This window comes from Egretta garzetta, unplaced genomic scaffold (assembly GCF_000687185.1).
Source record: "Egretta garzetta isolate BGI_Z169 unplaced genomic scaffold, ASM68718v1 scaffold17, whole genome shotgun sequence".
In the NCBI taxonomy this organism is placed as follows: domain Eukaryota; kingdom Metazoa; phylum Chordata; class Aves; order Pelecaniformes; family Ardeidae; genus Egretta; species Egretta garzetta.
In genome coordinates this window covers 4,882-28,204 of record NW_009260136.1, presented here as the reverse complement: position 1 = coordinate 28,204, position 23,323 = coordinate 4,882, and the positions used below count along the sequence as shown (strand labels likewise).

Genomic DNA, 23,323 nt, shown 5'->3' with positions numbered 1-23,323 from the left:
AAAGAGTTGTGCTGAAATCACTGCTTCTGTTTCTTTTTCCTCTTAATTACTTCTAGATTTTTATATGGAGGTGGGTAGTAGTTTCCATTCCAACGGAACTAGACACCAAGCACATTTACTTTGAGACTTCTAGTGTAAGAGTGTATTGGTGTGAATGGAGGTAATTGAGGTATGGGTTTGGAATGGGCATTATCTTACCTGATTTTGAGAATTATTATTTTTTTTTTTTTCCCCCTTCCATTTCAGTGACTGGACCACTTTCAGAACAGCAGATTGCCTATGTTAGCAGAGAAACACTACAGGTAGTGTGTTCTCAGGTTCTTCTGGTTGACTTTTAATGTAAAAGTATTAAAAGCTAAAAATAAAAGCTACAAAAATGTGTCATGCCATGGAAATACAGTGTTTGGATGGCTTAGCATTTTCTCAGACTTTTGAGGAGGTTCTGTATTATAGCCTAGAACTGATTTGTATAATTGCATAATCTCAAATTTTCCTGGCTCATTTGAAGAAAACTGTCATTTTTCTGCTGTTAATTTTTTTTGGGGGGGGAGCAGCATATTTATTAATCCGTATTTGTGGTACAAATTAGTTATTGCAAGTTTGAAGGAAAATTTAGAGACTCGGTTTTGCATATCCAATAGTTGATCTGTGCCAATAAGAAAAAAAAAAAAAAATTGTGTACTTGGGATGTTCAAGTTAAGGTCACCAGCTTCTCCTCACGGGTATGCTAGCTTTCATTTTTCTTTCCTAAATTAAAGGTTCAGTTCACTAGTAAAACTTAATCAGAAATGGCTTTTTTGGTGGATGGCTTACTTCCATGTGAGAGAGTGGTTCTTGGCTTCTAGTGAATGCAAATCTGTTGAATGCCATCAGCTGAGAGCTGCTACCTCTCCCAAACACTCTCTTAAGATAGCTCTGTCACTGAGCCAGCTCTCTTGCATGCCACTTACCATCTCCCTATGCTGTGCCAGAGATTGCTGACTTCTGCCTTACAGGACATGGTTGTTTTTTTTTTTTTTTTTTTTTTTTTTTACTCCTTACAGGGAAGTCTTACATGACTTCTGGGAGTGTTTTGGGTTTAAACTCTTTTTCTTATAGAATCATAGAATGGTTTGGATTAGAAGGGACCTTTAAACGTCATCTAGTCTAACCCCCCTGCAGTGAGCAGGGACATTTTTAACTCATCAGGTTGCTCAGAGCCCCATCCAACCTGATGTTGAATGTTTCCGGGGATGGGGCATCTACCACCTCTCTGGGCAACCTGTTCCAATGTTTCACCACCCTAATGGTAAAACATTTCTTCCATGTATCTGATCTGAATCTACCCTCTTTTACTTTAAAACCATTACGCCTTGTCCTGTTGCTACAGGCCCAGTCTTTCTTATAAGCCCCCTTTCAGTACCGAAAGGCCACAACAAGGTCTCCCCAGAACCTTCTCCAGGCTAAACAAACCCCAACTCAGCCTTTCCTTGTAAGAGAGGTGTTCCAGCCCTCTGATTTTTGTAGCCCTCCTCTGGACCCGCTCCAACAGGCCCATGTCTTTCCTGTGCTGAGGTCTCCAGAGCTGGACACAGTGCTCCAGGTGGGGTCTCACCAGAGTGGGGTAGAGGGGCAGAATCACCTCCCTCGACCTGCTGCCTGCTGGCCACACTGCTTTTGATGCAGCCCAGGGTATGGTTGGCCTTGTGGGCTGTGAGTGCACATTGCTGGCTCATGTCCAGCTTTTCATCCATCAGTACCCCCAAGTCCTTCTCCACAGGGCTGCTCTCAACCCCTTCATCCCCCAGCCTGTATTGGTACCAGGGATTGCCCTGATGCTCAGGAGGTTCACACAGTTCCCTTTGAATGGCATCCTGTTCCTCGGGCATGTCAACCACACCACTTAGCTTGGTGTCATCTGCAAATTTGTTGGAAGGTGCACTTGATCCCACTGTCTATGCCATTGATGAAGATATTAAACAGTACCAGTCCCAATATGGACCCCTAAAGGACACCACCCATCACTGATCTCCATCCGGACATTTGATGTTGACCGCTACTCTCTGGATGTAACCATCTGGCCAATTCCTTATCCACTGAATAGTCCATCCATCAAATCCATAGTTTTCTCAGAGTATAGAGAAGTGTTTCAATAGTCTAGAATGGAATTTATGAAATCATTATTTATTGTGTGGGAAGATTTCTTGGTTAATATGTGTAAATTGCTTGTGAGAAGGAAACTTGGTACTTTGTATTTTCTGTGTCATCCATCGACCCATTTTTGTATATTTTAAATACATGCTTAGGACACTCTGGTCAAATATAATGTATATAGTTTCTGATATCTTCTTGTAGCTTATAATGCAGCAGTCACCTTTCCTAGTAAAAAGTCTGTGAATATAAGCCATCTGTCCATCCATAAAACTCATTTGTCCAATGTTAACTTTGCCATCAGTTTCCATGAATCTGGAGTTTCACTTGAATGACTACAGTTTGTGTTTGATCTCCATATTTAGAAGCCCATTAAATGGTCTGTTTTCAAAAATAACTTGCTATCAGTTCTGGTTGGAATCAGTGAGACTGATTCTGAAAATATAGGTTCTTTAAATAGGTCCTTTAAAGTACCTGACTCCAGGCATTCAGTTTTGAAATGGTGACTTTAAATTCTTCCAGGGCAGTGGTGAAAATGAGTGAGTTGCTGGGCTTTCTGTGCCAGTAGCATCCAGAGATTTAAATGTGAGGAGCGTACATGGGACTCTTCTAGCTAGTGCCAGTCGTTGCAATGATCAGGTAGATGCTTTGATTAATTACACTCTGTACTCAAAGCAAATCCAGTCCAATTTTTGGGTCTGCATGCAATGAGGACTCTCAAAAACTACCGGACCAACTGGGTATTGCTAGTCATTTCCCCCAGAGAAACATGTTGAAACACTTGTGAGTGTGGGTTTTTTTTTTCTTTTTTTTTGTTTATTTAAGGAGTTCAATTTCATAACTGATTAGGACTTCACTTTTCATGAACTAACAAAAAAATGCCCCCAAACTGTATCTTCAGTGGTACTATTGTCTATCTGTACAGTGTTTTTCACTTGAAGATCTCAAGTACCAAGTCATGTAAGTGTCCTCATATGCAATGAGGACTCTCAAAAACTACCGGACCAACTGGGTATTGCTAGTCATTTCCCCCAGAGAAACATGTTGAAACACTTGTGAGTGTGGGGTTTTTTTTTTTCTTTTTTTTTGTTTATTTAAGGAGTTCAATTTCATAACTGATTAGGACTTCACTTTTCATGAACTAACAAAAAAATACCCCCAAACTGTATCTTCAGTGGTACTATTGTCTATCTGTACAGTGTTTTTCACTTGAAGATCTCAAGTACCAAGTCATGTAAGTGTCCTCATTTTTCCTGTTGGTATATTTAGGACCATCCATGAAAATGCTGGTAACTGAAAACAGTCTTAATTTATTTTTGCAGTCAACTCTGTGATGTCTTGCATGAGCTGGCAAAAAAAAAATTCTGTGTTGACATGGGCATCTCCCATGAAAATGTAGTCTTTATGGAGGTTCATGGCTGCAGAGCGAGGAGGATACTTACGTGTTGTTTTACTCCTGGAAGAGAATTTTAGAGAAAGTATCAAAAGTGACATGCTCTGTGATTTGTCATGCAGGGATTTGGTTTCATAGAATTCTTCCAGAATTTAAACTTAAAGTTTCTAACTCAACATGAGTCCTAAAATGCTTTGATACTGTCATCAAGACCCAGAAAGACAGCCTAATGCTTCTGCAGGAATCCATGAATTAGTTGAACTCCTGTGTTAGACCAGAAGTGCTGCCTGCTAGCATGCCTCTAAACAGAGTTGAAGTGTGTAATGAGATAGGGAGATAACTGCGCTAGGTATCCAGTGGTCTGACTGCTGAATAGAAGACTGTTAAGCAATTTAAAAGTAATTAATTTGGTCTAAAAAGGTGACAGTTACCATGTGCAGGAAAACTTGGCTGGGGAATGGTTTTCTTACAATAGATGTGGTGACTGGTATTCTTTCCATCTATCCTGTGTTTTAGATACTATGCTACTACATATATTGAATTTGCAAATGCACTTTGGATATGCTGAAATATAGCTATCTTCTTCAGTCAGTGAGTCATTTAGATGATTGAATATGGATCCTAAATATGTCTGGTAATTAAATAAGAAATTTATATTAAATGAAAAATATTGGACTAAATTATTATCTATTTATGCAGGGACTCTATTATCTTCACAGTAAAGGAAAAATGCACAGAGATATAAAGGTAAGTAAAAACTGAAGGGAATTTTGGTGTTTTTAAAATAGGCTGCATGACGTCTGATGTGTCTTTACTGTTACCAATTTTGGGGATATTTTTAAATACATAGGGGTTTTCTGTCTATTAGAACAAACCAAAATTTTCTGCCTGAGGGAAGAAAAAAAACCTTTCTTTAAAATGCATGGATGGAAATAGTTTGTTCTTTTAATTGGCACCAAATACACTATTTATTTAGACCAGTGCTGTAAAATTTAGGCATCAGCTAGTGTCCAGAGCCACGTGTGTTCAGATGGCTGTAAGGATGTGCAAGAAAAAAGTTTTGGGCTTGCTCACACCTTTCCAAGAAGCCTGACATACCCTCCTCTTTGAACCAGCTAGTGAGCAGAGCTGTTCCTTTGGCTTCTTGCTTCTTTTCTTGGTGAGCAGATTGCAGGGCAGTAGCTGCTGTTCTCTGTGGTTTTTGGAGACTACTTCTGTCCCCTCCCTCGCATGCTAAAATTAGAGAGGGTACCACAAATCAGGCTCTTAACACTGACTTCTTTAAACCTTCATCTCAACAAAGCTGTCTCAAAGGTGGCTTGTTCAGACTCTTACACTCTCTGTTATAGTTTCCTTCTGGTGCTTCCTGTTGACTTTTTCTTCCTTGCTCAGACTGCAGCTTAAACTTGGCAGGCTTCCTCCTGGAAATCTGACAGTAAATTAGCGTATTCCTTTGTGTTGTGTGTGGCATTGGTTTTGTTTGGTTGTGTGGTTTTTTTTTTTTTTTCCAGACTAGGGGTGGCTATGTGTGTAGTAGCTTCAACTGTAGATGCTTTAATGCAGCCTGATTCCGGGTTGTTCTCATTGACTGCAAAAAGATATTTGGGTTTTGAGCAATCATAAAAGTAATTTCTGAATGAAAGATTACTTTGGACACAAAAACATTTTTCGTTATACTTTATGGAATGCAAAGTGATGCTTGTAAGGACACTGTATAGATACTTGTTTCTAAACAGAACTTTGCTGATAAAAACTGTTTACGTGCTTATGTTGAGAATTTCTTTTTTTTTTAAAAGCTGTTCTCATGAGCATGGAAAAATACTGTCTTCATCTGCAGATCGCCTGACTGTTGAATTATGTTTGCTTCCCTCAGTAGCTAAGTTATGTATTTAGAGTCCTGTTTATCTTGAAAGGTGAACAAGGTCAAGAGCATGTTAACTGGACTGTCACACTATTTACCAAGCTCCATTTATAAGGCTCATTAACTATACTTGTGTGATGTTTGCCAAAGTGAGCTGCGCTTTACTGCAGACCTGATTTTTCCTTCTTGTGAAAAGCCATAATATGTATAAATGTAGTTCTTCTGGAGGCCCATCTGTGCTGCCTTTCCATCTAGTAAATGGGCAGTGCTGACTTTTGGAGCTGTATTTAGCCAGCTCCAGCCTTTCACTCAATTCAACGTGTACCTGGCTTCAAACTTCAGAACAGGTTTGTTCTCAGTCCTTTTACGTCATAATTTTATGGTACCAACTACTGCTTTGGGTTAGTTTTGATTATTGAACTGAGTGGTACTTATAGCCACAGAACAGCAAACTTTTCTAAATCTAGCACTAACAATCTCTGTTGCATAAGGACAGAAATAATTTTGGTAAACACTTGAATGTCAAACCAGGTCCTTAGGGCTATAATTATAATGGCTCTCAAACAAGACAAAACCAGCTCCTACATATGAAAAGAAAATCAAATTACTTCCACTTTGACCTTTAGAGTTCCTGTTTCCTTTCAGTCAGTGTAAATAGTAAGAATTCATCAGCATAGGCAAATCACCATATTCTGCTTTTTGAGAGGGTTTTGTGTACAATGGAAACTCTGTAGTACCATAGGCTAGAGCGTACTAAACTAAAAATTAGTGAGAAATCCTGTATATCCAAGTTGTTTTGTATAACAGAATGGCAACTTGCTAATTTCACAGACACTTCTTTGGTAAGGCTGCAGATTTCTTGAATGCACAGTCCTTGGTTTGTCTTTGTCCCCTAGTTTGCCATAAGATCTCGCATAATTTTTTTTTTTTTAATATGATATCAGAGGAATCTGCATGTTTTAATTCAAGTATGCTTACTTTTTTTTAAGGGAGCAAACATTCTTTTAACGGATAATGGACATGTAAAATTAGGTGAGTTAATAAAATTTAGTTTTATTAACTGATTTTTATGTGCTTGAAGAAGCCATCTTCTGTATTTTGTTTAATGATGTAATAGTTCATGTAAGGAATTAGTGAGTATCAGAATTTTTTTCTCTTGCTGGTAATATCTAACTTTACCAACCAGTTAGTGTCTGAGGAGTAATTTGGTTAGTTTTGGAACACTAGGTTTTTATAAATTTTTGTTAACGCATTCTGGATGGTACATTTTAAGTGTGAAATGTACCTTTAAAGGTTATCTGGAAGAATCTTTTGGATAATACTAAATTATGTATTTTAACATATTAAAACACTGTGTGTAATCGTTAGGACTTCTGTTCTAGTCTGTTCTTTCTTGTGTTGATGAGGGGCATGTTTACATGCACCCTGCATATTTGGCAGCTGACTGAGAGGAGCTGACTGATGGTATCCAAGATAGACCAAGTGTGCACTATTTGCTTTTGTTATTCATTTTTGTTAAATATTTCCAGTATGTTTAAGAAACTTCTACAGTAGGGAAACCAAACTTGCCTTCATTAACAATTAATTGTATCAAATCTGTTATTAACTGTCTTTTTGGTTTTGCTTTTTTTTTTAATAGCTGATTTTGGAGTATCTGCACAGATAACAGCTACAATTGCCAAAAGGAAATCATTCATTGGCACCCCATACTGGTAACTGTGTTTTACTTGGCCATTAACATAATAGTAACATATATAATACTGTAGAAAAATTGTGATAAAAGCATGCTATCTCACTTACTGGGTAGATGAATCACTATGTCAGACTTTCTTGTCATCATATCTGTATTACTTATGCTAAATACTGAATTAGCTGAGAATCAGAGAAAATGCTGTAATACCCTGAAAAATTGAAAGGCTGGCTGTGCTGCTATCATCGTTGACTGATGTATCTCAATTTAGTCAAACTTAAAAACTAGCAACAATTTTTCTTGGTTTTAAGTGTGATCTTAATTTTTTTTTTTTCTTCCCTGATTTTCCATTTTGGTGTTTATGTTTCTTCCCCTCCACCCTAGGTATGTCTTTTCTTCAACTCTTCAGTTGATAATGAGTTTCATTTGTTTGTCTCCACAGATTCTTTTGCCACTTGTGAAGTGTTTCCTCTAAGCCATTTTCTCCCTCCTGCCCATTTGCCTACACAGATTGAATTCAAACACGCATTTCTATTCAATCTGTACTCCATCTTTATTCTTCCCTTACTAAACTAGTTTACATAATTTATCTTTTCTAGAGTTCAGCATTTTATTTTCTCCTCTTTGTACTGGAAGTGGTTGTTCCTTTTTGCCTTGAAGTAAACGACACACATTCTTCACTGTAAAATAGCACTTTTTTTGTACATTTCCCCAAAAGATATTCAGAATTCTGTTGTCTGACAGCATAGTAGGTACAAGATAAAAATGTATATAATGGAAAAAAAACCACCCCTGAATTTATTCAGTCCTGAAATAGTCAAGCACAGCATTTTTAGCATTCTTCTGCAGTGTAAGTCATGCCAAGGCATGGATTCACTTCCCTTTCAGAATTAACACAAACGCCCATCAGTCATGATTTCGTAATTGGCTTGTGTCTCTCTTTCCTAAGATGTCTGTGTGACTTTAGTCCTGGCCTGTATCACTGTGTAATCTCCAAATTGTGCCAGGCTTCTCAAATGACATGTCATAACCTTAAACAGTAATTTTGACAGTATTACATAGGTTAAATGCTGATGAAAAGCATCAGTTTTTCTTTGCAAAGTTTCTCATGTGAGAGGATAAGCAACAAAGCAAAATTGTTGAGATTATGGAGAAGAAAATTTAGTTGGAAACAGGCAGTGTGAAGGTTTTAGTGATCATTAGAGGTGTCAGGGCAGGTAAGGCTGTGGTGCTTGGATGGGAGAGAAATGAAGGGCAGACCTGCTGTGCAGTGTCTTTAGTTCTAGTAACCCTGCTATTTACCCTTGTGCTCCTCCTCCTTTCTGAAGTTAACCCATGTTCCCCCTTTACCTTGCTAACTCGCTTCTTTTTGCTGTAGAGTGATGGGGTGTTTTTAATGAACTCTTGAAGAAATTTATGTAAATACAGTTTAACTATACAAACTTGAAATACCACCAAACCTGCTGATGTTTTCAGATCTACAGATAAGGATGTCTGTGTTTAAATAATGTGTCTTTTGAGATGCCGCCTGCTGCTTTACTGGAGCACTCATTAAGTGACATTCGTCTGTCTTGCCTATATTGAGTTACATTTCCAGTTCCACTGCTATTTTTCAAGTGATCTGGACTAGTAAAGTTCAAAACTAAAAAATGTTACTATGTTTGCCATCCGACGTGATTATGTAGGACAATCAAATCTATAATTCACTTTGGCCATTCAAAACATGTGACAATGCCTAGCGAATAAATTTCTTTAGGTAATCCTATTTGTGTCAGTTATGTTTGTTAATTTTTGCCACTTGAGGATATGAAACTACTTTGTTAACTTAAATGAGGTCTTCTGACATTACGGTGAGGCAGAATTTACAGACAAGGAGTGCTCTGTGCAGCAGTGACGAGTCTTCAGGTCTCATGCTTTCAGGATAGAAGGAAGCTGACATTCTGTTACCTTTTTTTTTTTTTTTTTGTTAGAATTGTTCTCTTCAGAGTCAGTTGATCACTTTCTGTGGCAATGTGTCACTTTGGATATTATTTGGATTTTACCGTATTTGAGTAATTATACTTTAGGCTCTTTGGTGGTTGTGTGGTAGTTCGTTGTGTGCCTGCAGAAAAGTCTGAGACAGATTGGTTTCATCCACTTACTGCTGTTTTGGAAACTGCCTATTAGTTACTAGAAGATGATTGAGGAAAGCTTCATGTATACATTACACAACTTTTTACACACAAGTGTATATATATCCACATGTATAAATGTATAGGCTGTGAGCTTATAGATTGAGAGCTTTAGGGAAAAGAGAAGTAAACTGCCATGTACAGAAGAATATTTGATTTGCGGCAAGTTGTTTAGATAAAAATGTATTTAACCCTTCAGGATGGCACCAGAAGTTGCTGCAGTAGAAAGAAAAGGTGGCTATAACCAACTCTGTGATCTGTGGGCAGTTGGAATAACTGCTATAGAGCTTGCTGAACTTCAGCCTCCAATGTTTGACCTACATCCAATGAGGTCAGTAATGAGTTAAAGCTTGGAGTATTGGGTATGTGTGCTTGTGGTGTTTGGGGGTACTGCAAGGGTGTTGGGGTTGTAAGTGTTCTGAATGTACATGACAGTAACAACTCTTTCTGGTGCATAAATCTGTAATGTTGTCCTGGTAGCACCTCTTAAGCTGCTGGACTTCTTCCTGCCAACTAAATAATATATTTAATAATTCTTCTCATGTATTGCAATGTAAACCACAGAAATACTATCGGGTTTTTTTCAGAGCACTTTTTCTAATGACGAAAAGCAACTTCCAGCCTCCTAAATTAAAGGACAAAATGAAATGGTAAGTACTCTTCTGTTTCAGTAGAAAATGGTCATGTATTTCACTGGGCAATTGATTCTAACGTTTACCACTTCATTTTACAGGTCCAATAGTTTCCATCATTTTGTGAAAATGGCACTTACAAAAAATCCTAAAAAAAGACCTACAGCTGAAAAGCTACTACAGGTATATGTATGCGATTTTTTTAAGTTACAAAATTAAAATATGCTTATTACAATTAAATGCTTAATATGACTGGTTGGAATTTTAATATGTGGGTTTTTTCCTTCTGTCTTTCAGCATCCTTTTGTTACCCAACCATTAAATCGAAGTCTTGCTATTGAACTTCTGGATAAAATGAATAATCCTGATCATTCCACTTACCATGATTTTGATGATGATGATCCTGAGGTAGGAATATGTTTTAATCATAGAATCAGATTAAGTTTTCGTTTGCTGACAAAACTACATAATGGTGATTTACTGAGCTGCAGAATGTTTTGTGATCTGGGAATAGTTTACTTTTGGTTGTGCTATTGTCACATGTACAGGCGCTTATCAAATTCATTATACTTGTGTGAGAGAAGCTCAAAGAGATGTAAATACTTTAAAAATTTGTTTATTATTGTCCTTCAACAATTTTGCAACAGTAAATGTGGACCACTTCTCCAGTCCCGAGGTCTGTCATGCGTTCTGCTTTGTTTCCATTCATCTGCAAAAAAGCATTAATAAAAATAATTGTATACCTCTTTTGTTCCTAATTTACTTTCTTATGAGAAGAAGAGAATGATCCTGTAGTTCTTTTTGTTGAATGGTTTGCTATGTGTTTCTTGCAGATTATATTTTCTGTCTTGGAATATTCTGAAACTTGATTTCTCTGCTTTAACAGCTGGGAAAAAATAGCATGCTTATGTAAGGTGATAGACAGCGCAGGACTGAAGTGTTTAATAAATAAGAGAAAATAGTTATTCTGTTACTGCATCCTGTCTTCATACTTAACTGTATGTTAGTGAAGACTTTCCAAATGTTTGCAGTTCCCTAACTGATGATTTTTTTTGGGGGAAAAAATGATTCCTTTTCGACACAAATGCCATTCATTCATTCATTACTTGTGTTTTACTTTTTGTATGGATTAACTGGTCTAAAAATGCCTTCAAAGGAAAATAAGCTTAAAAGAAGCAACTACTTCAAGATACCGATTTTCAGGTTTTACAAGTGTCCTACGGTTCTCTATCTGTTCAGTAATGATAGAGACCTCTGAGGCCCGTTAAAGTGATATTTCTGTAGAAACCAGAAAACCAAAGCTTTCATGAGCTGTCATAAGAAGAAAGGTAGCCATTTTCAGTGTGCTTCCTGTGAGTGAGCTGCTCAGATCAGAGTAGTTTGCCCTGCAAGTCTTTCCTGCTTTCCTGGAAATTGTACTGAAACCCTGATGTGCCATTCCCCCATGTCACTGGTATATCTTTTTGGTAAGAATCTTGACATTCATTTTGGGCCGCTGAGGTGGAGAATCTCCTATTGCTGTGTGGAGTCATTTCAGTACACACTTTGTTGACAGCTATTTGTAGCTTTCAAAATAGTGTTCACTTTTTTTATGTCCCTTCTGACTTAGCATTAAGGAGGCTATTCTGTTTCTAGTGTGTTACTTATCAGTTATCCCACAATGAAGTGTGGTATCAGGGGAAAAAGCTATGCCTTGTCTGAGGAGAAAATGAAGAGAAAACAACCTCAAAGAAATCGGATCAGAGAAAATGCATGTTTTCATTGTTTATAAAGGAGCTAGACTGGCTGACAGTACAGACGACAAGAAAGCTGCTTGCTTGTCTTCTGATATGCATTTTTCAGATGTTAACTTATTTGGTGTTTATCTTATGTTGCTGAGGATTTCCTGCTGCATTTGTGGGCTTCTGTGCATGACACTTCTCCATCATCGTTCATCCCATGGCCTTGAGCTCTTCAGTGAGCTTCAAACACCATTACCTGTGGTGCTGGATCATTTTCATTGGATAGACAACTTTGATGTCTCTCCTCATTTCTCCCCTAACCATGTTGCCAGATAATTTTCTATTGAGGCATTTAATCTACATGCAAAATGAGATTGATAGTGATGCTTGAGAAAACATTTTATTTTGTAATAAGCAAGCCTAGAACCCACCTCTCTGACTAAAGCAGCTGATAATGAATTATCGAATGCATCTTGAGCAAGGGTCTGTATTTCAGAGGAAGAATCCTGCCACCGGCAAAGCAGTTGTTGGCATTGTGGTCCTAAGGGAATAAGAAGTGTACATGCTCCTTTTATACTTGGTTGAACTTGCTCCAATACATGCCTGCTCACAGAGGTAGCTGGAGATGTTAATCCGAACTTGGGGACTGACCACTGCTATTGATAGTTTCAAAAAAATCCAAAGTCAACATAAATAGGAGGTGAAACGCTATATATGTGTGTTGGATGCTAATATAAAGCAAGGAAGTAATGGGTGATGAAAAGGAGAGAGGGGAAATAATGCTTTCAGATAATATTTCAGGGATAAACAGAGTTGCTGAGCTATTTGCGACTCTCTGTGATAGTACAGCAGTTGAAGTTCTCCAACTCTGTCATCACTTCGTGGTCAAAAGTTGCCAAGTGAAGATTAGAATTAGTGTATATATAAAAGCAAAGCTAACATACCAGCACATCAAATTTCTGACATTATTGTGTCAGATTGCTTTAATTAAAAATTGTTTTACTGCAACATACTGAACACAGAAACATAGTGAATGTGCTCTTCTCAGAGATTACTTGGGCTAACATCATGGCGAATGAACATTTTTCTAAAGAGCAAGATTCCATTGGAGGATGTACTGAGAGCACAGTTAGGATTTAGGTGCTAGTTTTAGGGCCTGATTGTATACAGCAGTCATTTGGTCTTGTACTCTTGTTAAGAAACCTTAAGTTATAGCTTCTAAGAGAACCTGCAGTACTGGATGTAGAAAGAAGAGGGAAAATCCAACAGGGGCAGTGAAAAGAAAGCCAAGTCTTAAAGTTCGTGTCACTTCGTCCTGTGGAAAAGTAAATGGAAATCCAGGGAAGAGATAGAAATGGAACAGAAATATAAAGATGAATTTGTAGAAATGATGGCATCACTCTTGCCACACAGCATGAGAGTACCAGGAACACTCCCGCCTGTTCAGCTCTGAAAACCTCAGGCTAATTTCTCATCTACTTAAAGAAGCTAACTGATGACTTTTTAGGAATCAGTTTAGGTTAGAAGCTGGGAAATTATGGGGGTATCTAAACTGGAGGAAATCCTGCCAGTAAGCCAGATTCAGTCTTACTGCTTATTTGGAAACTACCAATACCCTTAAACTGAAAGGCACACAAAGGAAATATCTGAGCAAAGACATGCTGGCCAGCATTGTCTCTATTTGCTCAAATCCAGTGTTCTGAAAAAATCTTATCTTGAATTTGAAGACACTCTACAGATAAAATGTCTCAAAAAAACTCTAATGTACAAAAACATACATGCAATCTTTTAGCTTCTGCTTGATTTCGTTCTTTCTTTTTTGGTATGCTAAAGAAACCTGCTAAAAACTAGATATAAAATACTGGGTTTCAAGTGAGTATATTTTGGTATTGAAGTATTTTATTTTTCTCTTCTAGCCTCTTGTAGTGCCTCATAGAATTCATTCGACAAGTAGAAATGTGAGAGAAGAAAAGACACGCTCTGAAATAAACTGTAAGCATGTGTAACATGACAGTGTTAATTCTTTAATTCTTTAATTATTAAAATCATTGATACTCACTTACTTCAACTGGTATTCTGGGTATCTGACATCTGACTTTTTAGTGATATATAGGAAAATAAAAACTTACGCTGTTTCACTTATGGATATAGGTTCTAGATGACTATGCAAAAGAAATATTAGTGTAGAATATTTGAATACACCCTTTGTCAGCACTTCAGCAAATCTCACTGTTGCTTCATCTTAATTGAACAGGATGCAACCTGAGCTCTTCTGAGAGCTGATCGGTATAGCTTCATATGCCGCTCCAGCAAGGATATTCGGAGAGATGCCAGATTCTGCTGGGTAACAGAATGGCAGGGGAAGATTTTTCTTCCTAATTTAGTATCTTGTAGTATTTGCTTTTGAATTGAAACAGTCATGTAGATAGAAATCAGGCAAGAAGGAGGTTGATCACTGGCCATTAAAAGCAGACTCCACCCCCCAAATTGTAGTCATTCTTTTGTTTGAATTAAATCAGAGCAATACTTTAATACTTAAGCTAAAATTGAGGGGAGGAGCATTAAAGAGTACCTGTCAAAGAACTGTCCTAGAAGATGTGATTAGCTCTCTCCAAACTTCATTCAAGGCTCTTTAGTGCTATTGAGTCTCCCTGAAGAAGAGACCCAAGAGTAAATTCACACAACGGATGTGTTTTTTCTATAAATCACAGCTGTGTTGCTCCTCTAAAGAGGGCACTTCATGGCCCTATTTGCTGAGTGGTTTTCCTGATCCTTCTAATGAGTAGGTGGGGCAAATGGTGATTGTGCTGCCTTTGTGATAGAAGAGTACTTTCTGTGCTCATTACATTCTAGCAGGCACAACTTTGGCATGAGCATGTGTCAGAAGTTTCCATCGGTGGGGAATATGATACACTGATTAAACTGGATTTTTCTTTTTTATTAGCCTTCGGAGCTAAATTTTGTCTAATTACAGTCTGAATTAAATTCTTGTTTTCCTTTTCTCCTCTTTAGTTGGTCAAGTAAAATTTGATCCACCTTTGAGGAAAGAGACAGAGCCACATCATGAATTTGTGAGTAACAAGCAGCATGGGCAATGCTCTGCACATTATTCCCTGCAAATATCTGTGGAGGAAGAGAAATCAAAGATGTGTAGCATACCTCTGTATCACTACTAAACTTGGCAGCAATTTTTCTGACAAGTCATAACATATTGATCCTAAATTTTTTGGTACCATTACACTATATGCAGCAAGACCCCTTATTTGTGGGCTCTGCCAGGTGTGATGTGTGTGCTAAGCATCAGCCCTTTGTCTTGTGGATTTCCTCTATCCTTTATACCTCATTACCAACTATATAATTCCCTTTATTTATAGTTATTTTTTTAATTGTAGAATTACTGTGCATACTCAAATGTTTCTCTCCCTAGTGCTTGTTGTATTGACAATGATTGGTAATGGAAATAATACAATTGAGAGCCTGGAAAAGAGATCATGATGTATTTGAAAAAAATGGATTTTTGTGGGGCTGTTATTTTCCCATGCAAACAATTTTCCTGTGGCCCTGCATCACACCTGAGCCACGCTGACTCTGGCAGTTGACTTATTCTGTAAAGTTGTATTGCCAATGTTTCCTTCCTATGGACCTCTCATTACAAGGGGTATGAGAATCAAGCAGTGAGGGAAAAGGTGTCTGTCCTGTCTCACACGTTTGCAGTAGCTTCCTCTCTTCTATGGAGACTGTTGCTTTCCACATTTGTGCACTTGGGCAATTTCTTCACATTCCTGGTTAAAAAAGACACTCCTTTGCTTCCTTTCTGCAGACTTCTGTGTTCTCATTGTTTTTCTAAGGCAGGTGTTAAGGTGAAAATGTTGGCTTAGTGCATAGGTGGGAGGGACATTGGCTTTGCTCTGTGTATGAGGCTGTGTATCATTTTATTCTTCCTCAGCAACTGGCTGGACAGGTAGTCTGCAGTTTCTGGTGCCTGTTCAAGACTGAGGAGAATAGCTTACCAAATCACAAGTAGGACTTAGGCAATTATTTCAGATATGTTATTTAGACCATGACATAACTGCATAACAACATCATTTAGGAGCCCTGGTTATCCAAGTGTTTATTAAATATGGTAATGAAGTCAGTGTTTCTACCATAAAATCATCAGTTAACTCAAAATTATTTTTGAACTGAGTCTAAATTATCCTGGCTTTACTTCCCTGTTGCATTGTCTGGATTATAAAGAAAATACAATTGGTAGCGTTGTATAGTTCAAATTGTAATGCTTTTGCTTCTTATGAATTTTATTTATTTAAAGACGCATAGGATCATACTTGCAAAAAGATGTTAATGGAGAAGCTTAAGTTTTAAAAATACTTTTTTCCATTTGTTTTGTGTTTTATGTCACTGATTATACAAACCAGTTAGTGGAAAACTTCATAGGGCAGAGAGGTGTTTTCATTGCACCTTAGGAACCTGAGCTGCTAAACTGGGGAGAGAGATTTTCTGCAGGGATTAAAGCGTAATTTTTGAGAGCACTTCTTTGGCTGGTGTTGTCAGAAGGGAGGAATCAAGCCTTTTGTTATCCTGTGTGTTATCAATCAGGACCTTGGGAATCTCAGAAGCTCTTGCTGCTCCAAGAAGGGACTTGAATGATCCAGATAAATTCTGCTGATAAGGAAATTTCTCAGTATTGTCTATTCCTGTCAGACTTTGCATAATTGAAACCTGTCTAAAGAAGTTGCCTCATCTCCCTGTCTATAACTGCTTGTTTGGACCTTTCTGAAGAGGGAAATTAACTGCTCCACTGCTCGTATCAGAATGAAGCATGCAGACCTGATCTGTCCTTTCCAGATAAAATAGAGTTTGAAAAGTTGATGTTTGGTCTAGAGACCAAAGAAAACCCATATTTTGTCATCAGATACAGAATCAATGGACAGTTTAAATTGGCATGTCAAATGCAAACAAGAGATATACCCAAAGAATGGATGCTTTAGTAAAGAGCCTTAGGACAAAGCAGGCTGAGGGAGAAGTTTGTAACAATCTACACATTCTGGGAGAGAAACTCTTTTAAATGGAAGTGGGAGTAAGAGATGCCTGTCTTTTCTTTCAGCAGTAACAGTGTGGATCCTTTTTCATTAAAGCAGTTCTTCTGACCCTATTGCTTCTGTCTCACTAAAGCATGCTTAAACTTTATGCTTATTTACTTACGGGTGTGAGTGCACAAGCCAAAGGACTGGACCACTGCAGCATGATGTTATTGTTGGTGGTGCAGTGGTGCCTCTTACTGAGGCAGTTTGTCGCTCAGGTGATCAGTTCATCATTTTGGTGTGATTCAGTAGCATTTGGTAATGTGACCATACCCTTAGCTGTGTTTTACCCCCCACCCCCAGAACTGTCTTAACATGGTTTGAATTTCAACTAAAAACTTCTTTTTTAGCAAGAAAATTTCCCTTTATGTATATCTGGTTTTCAGTCACAATGTAAATAACTTGAGTTTCTTGATCTCTGTCTAATGAACAGCCTGACAGTAGCGATTTTTTGGACAATTCAGAAGAAATATACTACACTGCAAGATCTAACCTGGTATTTTTCATCTTATGCCTTTCTTTGTCAGTGTTAGTTTTGTCTGTGTTTTCCTTTTTCAAAGCTCATGTTTTGTGCTGTTGTTGTACTGGTGTTTTCATCTGTGTAAAAACCATTCAATGCAAGGATTAGTCTGTATGTGTATTTCTGTATTGTAGGAAGGAATTCTTAGTATGTGCAGTATTGAAAGCATTTAACCCGTATTTGTGTTTAGTTGAATCACTTTTATAGAAGGGGCTCGGTATTATGCACTCATTCTAATTTCTTTAACTGCCTTAAAATGCATAACTTGTTAATTTTTTGGAGGGTGTTTAAAAATAGAAGAGACATTCTCTTTGTATTTTTGTCTGGTAGGTCCTTTAAAAAGACTATAAGATAATATAAAAGTAAGCCTCTGAATTCTCCAGAAGGTAATTATGTTACAGAATGAATATGCACTTAATACAAATAACAGAAAGTGTGGTCCTAAGTGTTTTCAATAGCATTTGGCATTGTTTATAGTCTGATACATTTTCCAAGCTTTCTCGTACTGCACTGCTAAAAAATTTGGTTGTTAGCATTGCGATATAGAAATTACTCTAGTTTTCTTATTTCTATGCTCTGTAGGCACTATGTAGTTAGAAAAATAATGCTTTTACATCTTGGACATCTTCATACACTGTTGAAAAAATGCAGAAACATTCTGTACTAGATGACAAGCATTCTTCTGCTAATTTTCTTTGATTTGTGAGATGTTTAATGTAAGTGCACTGAGGGGAAAATGTAAAAGTGGGGTGTTTGGGAATGTCTTGTTTTGGTTTTTATGTGATGTTTTTTGTTTGGGATTTTTTTGTTTGTTTTGGCATCACTTGGCTTGGTGTGACTAAAATCTGCCAATACCATGGTTACTGAGAGCTTAGGCTGTCTTCCCCATTCTTGGAAGAAACTTCCTCTATTGCTTGATCATAAAATGTTTCACAAATTGTTTTGAGATCAGAAGCTTAGATTTCTCTGTATGCAGTGGGAACACCACCATCCCGTGCAGTTGATCTGGTTTTGGAAGTGTGGTTTTGGGGGGTTTTTTTGTTTGCTTTTGGTTTGTCTTTTCAGTTTAACACTTCTTAAAATCTGTCTTTTTCAGGTTACTTTCAGTGTTGTTGCATATCTTGCTAGCCTAGTATCTGTGGGTCTAAGAAGCAAATGAGAACATGTCTTCTAACTGGACTGTTCTTTTGTCCCATGCTGTTCAGTACACTCTTCAAAAATTATTACTGTGATAAAGCTTGTAAAGTACTATTGTTGTCACAATTGTGAGAGGGTTTTTAAAGTCCATCCACAGCACTTCCTGTGTTTCATTGCTTTCTTCACAACCTACTTTGCTCCTTATGAATCAAAGAGGAGCGTTCTGATTTGGTGGTAATGTTTCACCCATTTGTGAGATTTTTTTTTCAGCAAGATCTAATTCTTCTGGAAATTGAACCAACTACTAAGTATTTCTTTTATTCTTCTGTTGTGGACCAGGACATCAGACTTTCTTTCTCTGTCTCTCTCCTTCCCCCACTCCCCTCTTCAGCTCTGACAGTATTGGCTTCAGATATGTTCAGTGATAATATTTACTCCCAGGGCTCCTGGCAGGTCTCTGCACTCCCCTGGGGTTTCCCTGGCTCAGGAACCCCCCCTGTATGCTGTGATCTCCCTCTCTGCGGCGGAACACGCCTGAACCGGAGCTGATCGCCTCTGCAAGTGACTCTTGGTGGCAGTTACACTGCGTTTGGCAGTGTTGAATGCGTTGATGATAAATTCCTTCTCCAAGTAATAGGGGAGCCAACAAGGAGAGGTGCTATGCTGTTCTCACCAACAAGGAGGGGCTGGTGGGGAATGTGAAGCTCAAGGGCAGCCTTGGCAGCAGTGACCATGAAATGGTCAAGATCCTTAGGGCACTGAGTGCACAATAAGCTCACTACCCTGGACTTCGGGAGAGCAGACTTCGGCCTCTTCAGGGATCAACAAGGTATAAAGCCCTGGAGGGAAGAGGGGCCCAGGAAAGCTGGTTAATATTCAAGGATCACCTCCTCCAAGCTCAGGAGCAATGCATCCCAACAAAGAGGAAATCAGACAGAAATGCCAGGAGGCCTGCGTGGATGAACAAGGAGCTGCTGGACAAACTCAAACCCAAAAAGGAGGCCTCCAGAGGGTGGAAGCAAGGACAAGCAAGGTGGAAGCCTGGAAGAAATACAGAGAAATTGTCCAAGCAGCCAGGGATCAGGTTAGGAAAGCTAAAGCCTTCTCTTTAAATTGGAGAGATGTGGATTTGATGGATGGACCACTCAGTGGATAAGGAATTAGCTGGATAGTCGCACTCAAAGAGTTGCGGTCAATGGCTCGGTGTCCAAGTGGTGACCAGTGACGAGTGGCATTCCTCAGGGGTCTGTATTGGGACCGACGCTGTTTAGCATCTTTGTTGGCGACATGAGCTGTGGGACTGAGTGCACCCTCAGCAAGTTAGCTGATGACACCAAGCTGTGTGGGGCAGTTGTCACACTGGAGGGAAGAGATGCCATCCAGAGGGACCCTGACATGCTTGAGAGGTAGGCCCATGTGAAGCTCAGGAAGTTCAACAAGGCCAACTGCAAGGTCCTGCACATGGGTTGGGGCAATCCCAAGCACAAATACAGTCTGGGCAGAGAATGGATTGAGAGCAGCCCTGAGGAGAAGCACTTGGGTGTGTTGGTTGATGAGAAGCTCAACATGACCTGGCAATGTGCACTTGCAGCCCAGAAAGCCAACTGTATCCTGGGCTGTGTCAAAAGAAGTGTGACCAGCAGGTTAAGGGAGGTGATCCTCCCCCTCTACTCTGCTCTTATGAGACCCCACCTGGAGTACTACGTTCAGCTCTGGGGCCCCCAACATAAGAAGAACATGGACCTGTTTGAGTGAGTTCAGAGGAGGACCATGAAGATGATCAGAGGGTTGGCGCACCTCTCCTATGAAGAAAGGCTGACAGAGTTGGGGTTGTTCAGCTTGGAGAAGAGAAGGCTCTAGGAAGACCTTATAGCAGTCTTCCGGTACCTGAAGGGGTTGTACAAGAAAGCTGGAATGGACTTTTTCCAAGGGCATGTAGTGATAAGACGGTACAAGGGCTTTAAACCGAAAGAGGATAGAATTAGATTAGATGTAAGGAAGGGGAGAGCTGTGGATGTTGTCTGTCTTGACTTCAGCGAGGCTTTTGACACCGTCTCCAATAACATCCTCACAGGGAAGCTCAGGAAGTGTGGGCTGGATGAGTGGACAGTGAGGTTCCCCAGGGAACTGGCTGCATGGCAGAGCTCAGAGGGTTGCAATCGGTGGCACGGTCTAGTTGGAGGCCAGTAGCTAGTGGGGTTCCCCAAGACTCAGTACTTGGCCCAGTCTTGTTCAACTTACTCATCAATGACCTGGATGAGGGGGCAGAGTGTACCCTCAACAAGTTTGCTGATGACACAAAACTGGGAGGAGTGGCTGATACACCGGAAGGCTGTGCTGCCATTCAGCGGGACCTGGAGAGTTGGGCGGAGAGGAACCTGATGAAGTTCAACAAGGGCAAGTGTCAGGTGCTGCACCTGGGGAGGTTGAACCCCATGCACCAGTACAGGCTGGGGCCTGAGTGGCTGGAAAGCAGTTCTGCCAAGAGGGACCCAGGAGTCCTGGTGGATGACAATTTGAACATGAGCCAGCAGTGTGCCCTTGTTGCCAGGAAAGCCAGTGGCATCCTGGGGCACATTAAGAGGAGCGTGGCCAGCAGGTTGAGGGAGGTTATCCTCCCTCTCTGCTCTGCCCTAATGAGACCACACCTGGAGTACTGAGTCCAGTTCTGGGCTCTCCAGTTCAAGAAAGATGAGGAACAAATAGTGTCCAGAGGAGGGCTACAAAGATGATTAGGGGACTGGAGCATCTCTCCTGTGAGGAAAGGCTGAGGGAGCTGGGCTTGCTTAGCCAGAAGAAAACTGAGAGGGGATCTCATAAATAGTTACAAATATCTTAAGGGTGGATGTCACGAGGATGGAGCCAGACTCTTCTCAGTGGTGCCCAGCAACAGGACAAGGGGCAATGGGGGCAAACTGAAGCAAAAGAGGTTTCAGTTGAATATGAGGAAGAACTTCTTTACTTTGAGGGTGACAGAGCACTGGAACAGGCTGCCCGGGAGTGTGTGGAGTCTCCTTCCTTGGAGGTATTCAAAACCCGCATGGACGATGTCCTGTGCAACCTGCTCTAGGTGAACCTGCTTTAGCAGGAGGGTTAGACTAGATGATCTCCTGAGGTCCCTTCCAACCCTTGCCATTCTGTGTCTGTGTGAAGAAATTCTTCACTATGAAGGTGGTGAGGCACTGGAGCAGATTGCCCAGAGAAGTTACAACGTTGGTGGATGCCCCATCCCTGGAAGTGTTCAAGGACAGGTTGGATGGGGGTTTGAGGAATCTGGACTAGTGGAAGGCGTCCTTGCCCATGGCATGGGGATTGGAACTAGATAATCTTTAAGGTGCCTTGCAACCCAAACCATTCTGTGATTCTGTATGTGGATTTTTCAAATGTCATCAAGAGGAAAAGATTATACTTTTTCACAAGCATAATATATCACCTGCTACTGTTGGGCTCTTTCCCATGCTGTTCTACCACTTTTATAAGATACCTTATGAGCAACAACTCTTTTGCAGAGCTATGTGTCTCTAAGATCCTAAAAAAAAAAAAGTATCAGAAATTGAGACATATTTTAGGCAGCATGAATCATGAAAGGTATACAGGGGAATGAGTGAGAGTAGTTTTACCTATCATCTAGCATTTTGCTCATCTGGTTGGATCATACGGCAGCTTATGCAGTCACCCAGGACATTACCTTTCAAAAATTTGATACCTACAGTGTGGTTACCCCTAAAAATCATTCCTCTCCTTTTCCTTGTGCCCCTCCCTCTGCCTCTGTGCTCCTGAAACAGCTACCTTGATCTGCCAGGAGAATGGAGAAATTCATTAGAGGTCTTGTTTGCAGGGAAAATTATTCAATGTCCCCAGTATCCTTTCATGCAAATGGCAAACAGACAGGAACTTCTCTTTGATCTTCTACAAATGTGCCCCTTTGATTCATACCTAAATAAATAACAGAATATTTTGCTCTAGGTACAAGGCTCTTCCCTTTTTCAGGATAGATATTTTTTACTTTTTCTGCAACTAAACAACAAGTTTCTCAGGAACCTACCTGGGGACCTTCCATTGTTTGAGGTTTTCTTGAACATGCTTCTTCCTGTCATTTTGAGTTCCTCATGTTCCTATTCTGGTCATTACACTGTGTTTTGGCAGCTGTTTTCTGACAGTCTCCTTTGCCTCAGGAGCAGCAGAGGTATGCTGGACTCTAAAGAAAGGTCTTCTCTTATATGCATGTTAGACTTTACATAGGGTAGACCTCATATGCTTCTACCATATTTTTCACTGTCGTTCCCTGTACTTAAAAGCAGTTGTTTGGCTACAGACTCAAGTAAGTGGGAGAGCTGAGCATTGCATTTTCAGTGAATAGTTTAAATCCAAGTAATCTTCTCTAAAACCATGAACAACTTTGTTCTAGAAAAATTTGTAGGTTTTATGCTTTTGATCCTGGGAGAAGCAACTGAAAATCCAATGGCTAACTAAACCAGCCATTACCACAAGTCTTGGGAATCTACATGAGTTGGTGTAATAGGACCAAATTTCTGTCAGTTTAAATGTTTTTTGCTGTAATTAAGCATGTGTTCAGAAGTAGTCTCAAGTGTATGACATTCTAATGAAAACATGCAACTTCTTTCGGGTTATTTTTCCCCACCAGATCAGTTCCACTTTCAGGTTCCCTGTGTGGCATTGCAAATGTCTGTGTCAGTGTGGTGGAGGGAGGTGTGTAGGGTAGAGAGAGAAGCCAGAAGCAAGGGCTGTTAAACCCAGCTTCTACAGAGCTGTTGCTATAGGTGTAAATGCATCCACCTTTTAGAGGTGATGTGTTGTACTTATGAGTGGTGGGGTCTCTCAAGGGGAATTTGTATGAGAATTTGGCTTCTGGTCCCAGAAGCCCCACTTCTGAGAAACAGAGCTTACTGTTGTTCTGATGTAAAACAAAAGGTCATGTTGGGCAAATAAAAATATTTTCATTCTGGTTATGCTGTTCTGCAATGAA

General features: G+C 39.6%; 1 protein-coding gene across 1 annotated transcript in view; it reads left to right on the top strand.

Moving 5' to 3' along the window:
- The window catches only part of LOC104128788 (mitogen-activated protein kinase kinase kinase kinase 3-like), a 42,865-nt gene extending 23,040 nt beyond the window's left edge, over window positions 1-19,825 (top strand). Inside the window, exons 5-15 of the mRNA XM_009641635.2 lie at window positions 247-302; window positions 4,223-4,270; window positions 6,374-6,416; window positions 7,024-7,096; window positions 9,445-9,576; window positions 9,833-9,895; window positions 9,979-10,060; window positions 10,175-10,285; window positions 13,515-13,590; window positions 14,611-14,669; window positions 17,113-19,825. Of these exons, the coding sequence (XP_009639930.2) occupies window positions 247-302; window positions 4,223-4,270; window positions 6,374-6,416; window positions 7,024-7,096; window positions 9,445-9,576; window positions 9,833-9,895; window positions 9,979-10,060; window positions 10,175-10,285; window positions 13,515-13,590; window positions 14,611-14,669; window positions 17,113-17,307 (938 nt within the window). The 3' untranslated portion in view covers window positions 17,308-19,825. The remainder of the gene's footprint in view (window positions 1-246; window positions 303-4,222; window positions 4,271-6,373; window positions 6,417-7,023; window positions 7,097-9,444; window positions 9,577-9,832; window positions 9,896-9,978; window positions 10,061-10,174; window positions 10,286-13,514; window positions 13,591-14,610; window positions 14,670-17,112) is intronic.
- The last annotated feature ends 3,498 nt before the right edge of the window (window positions 19,826-23,323 follow it).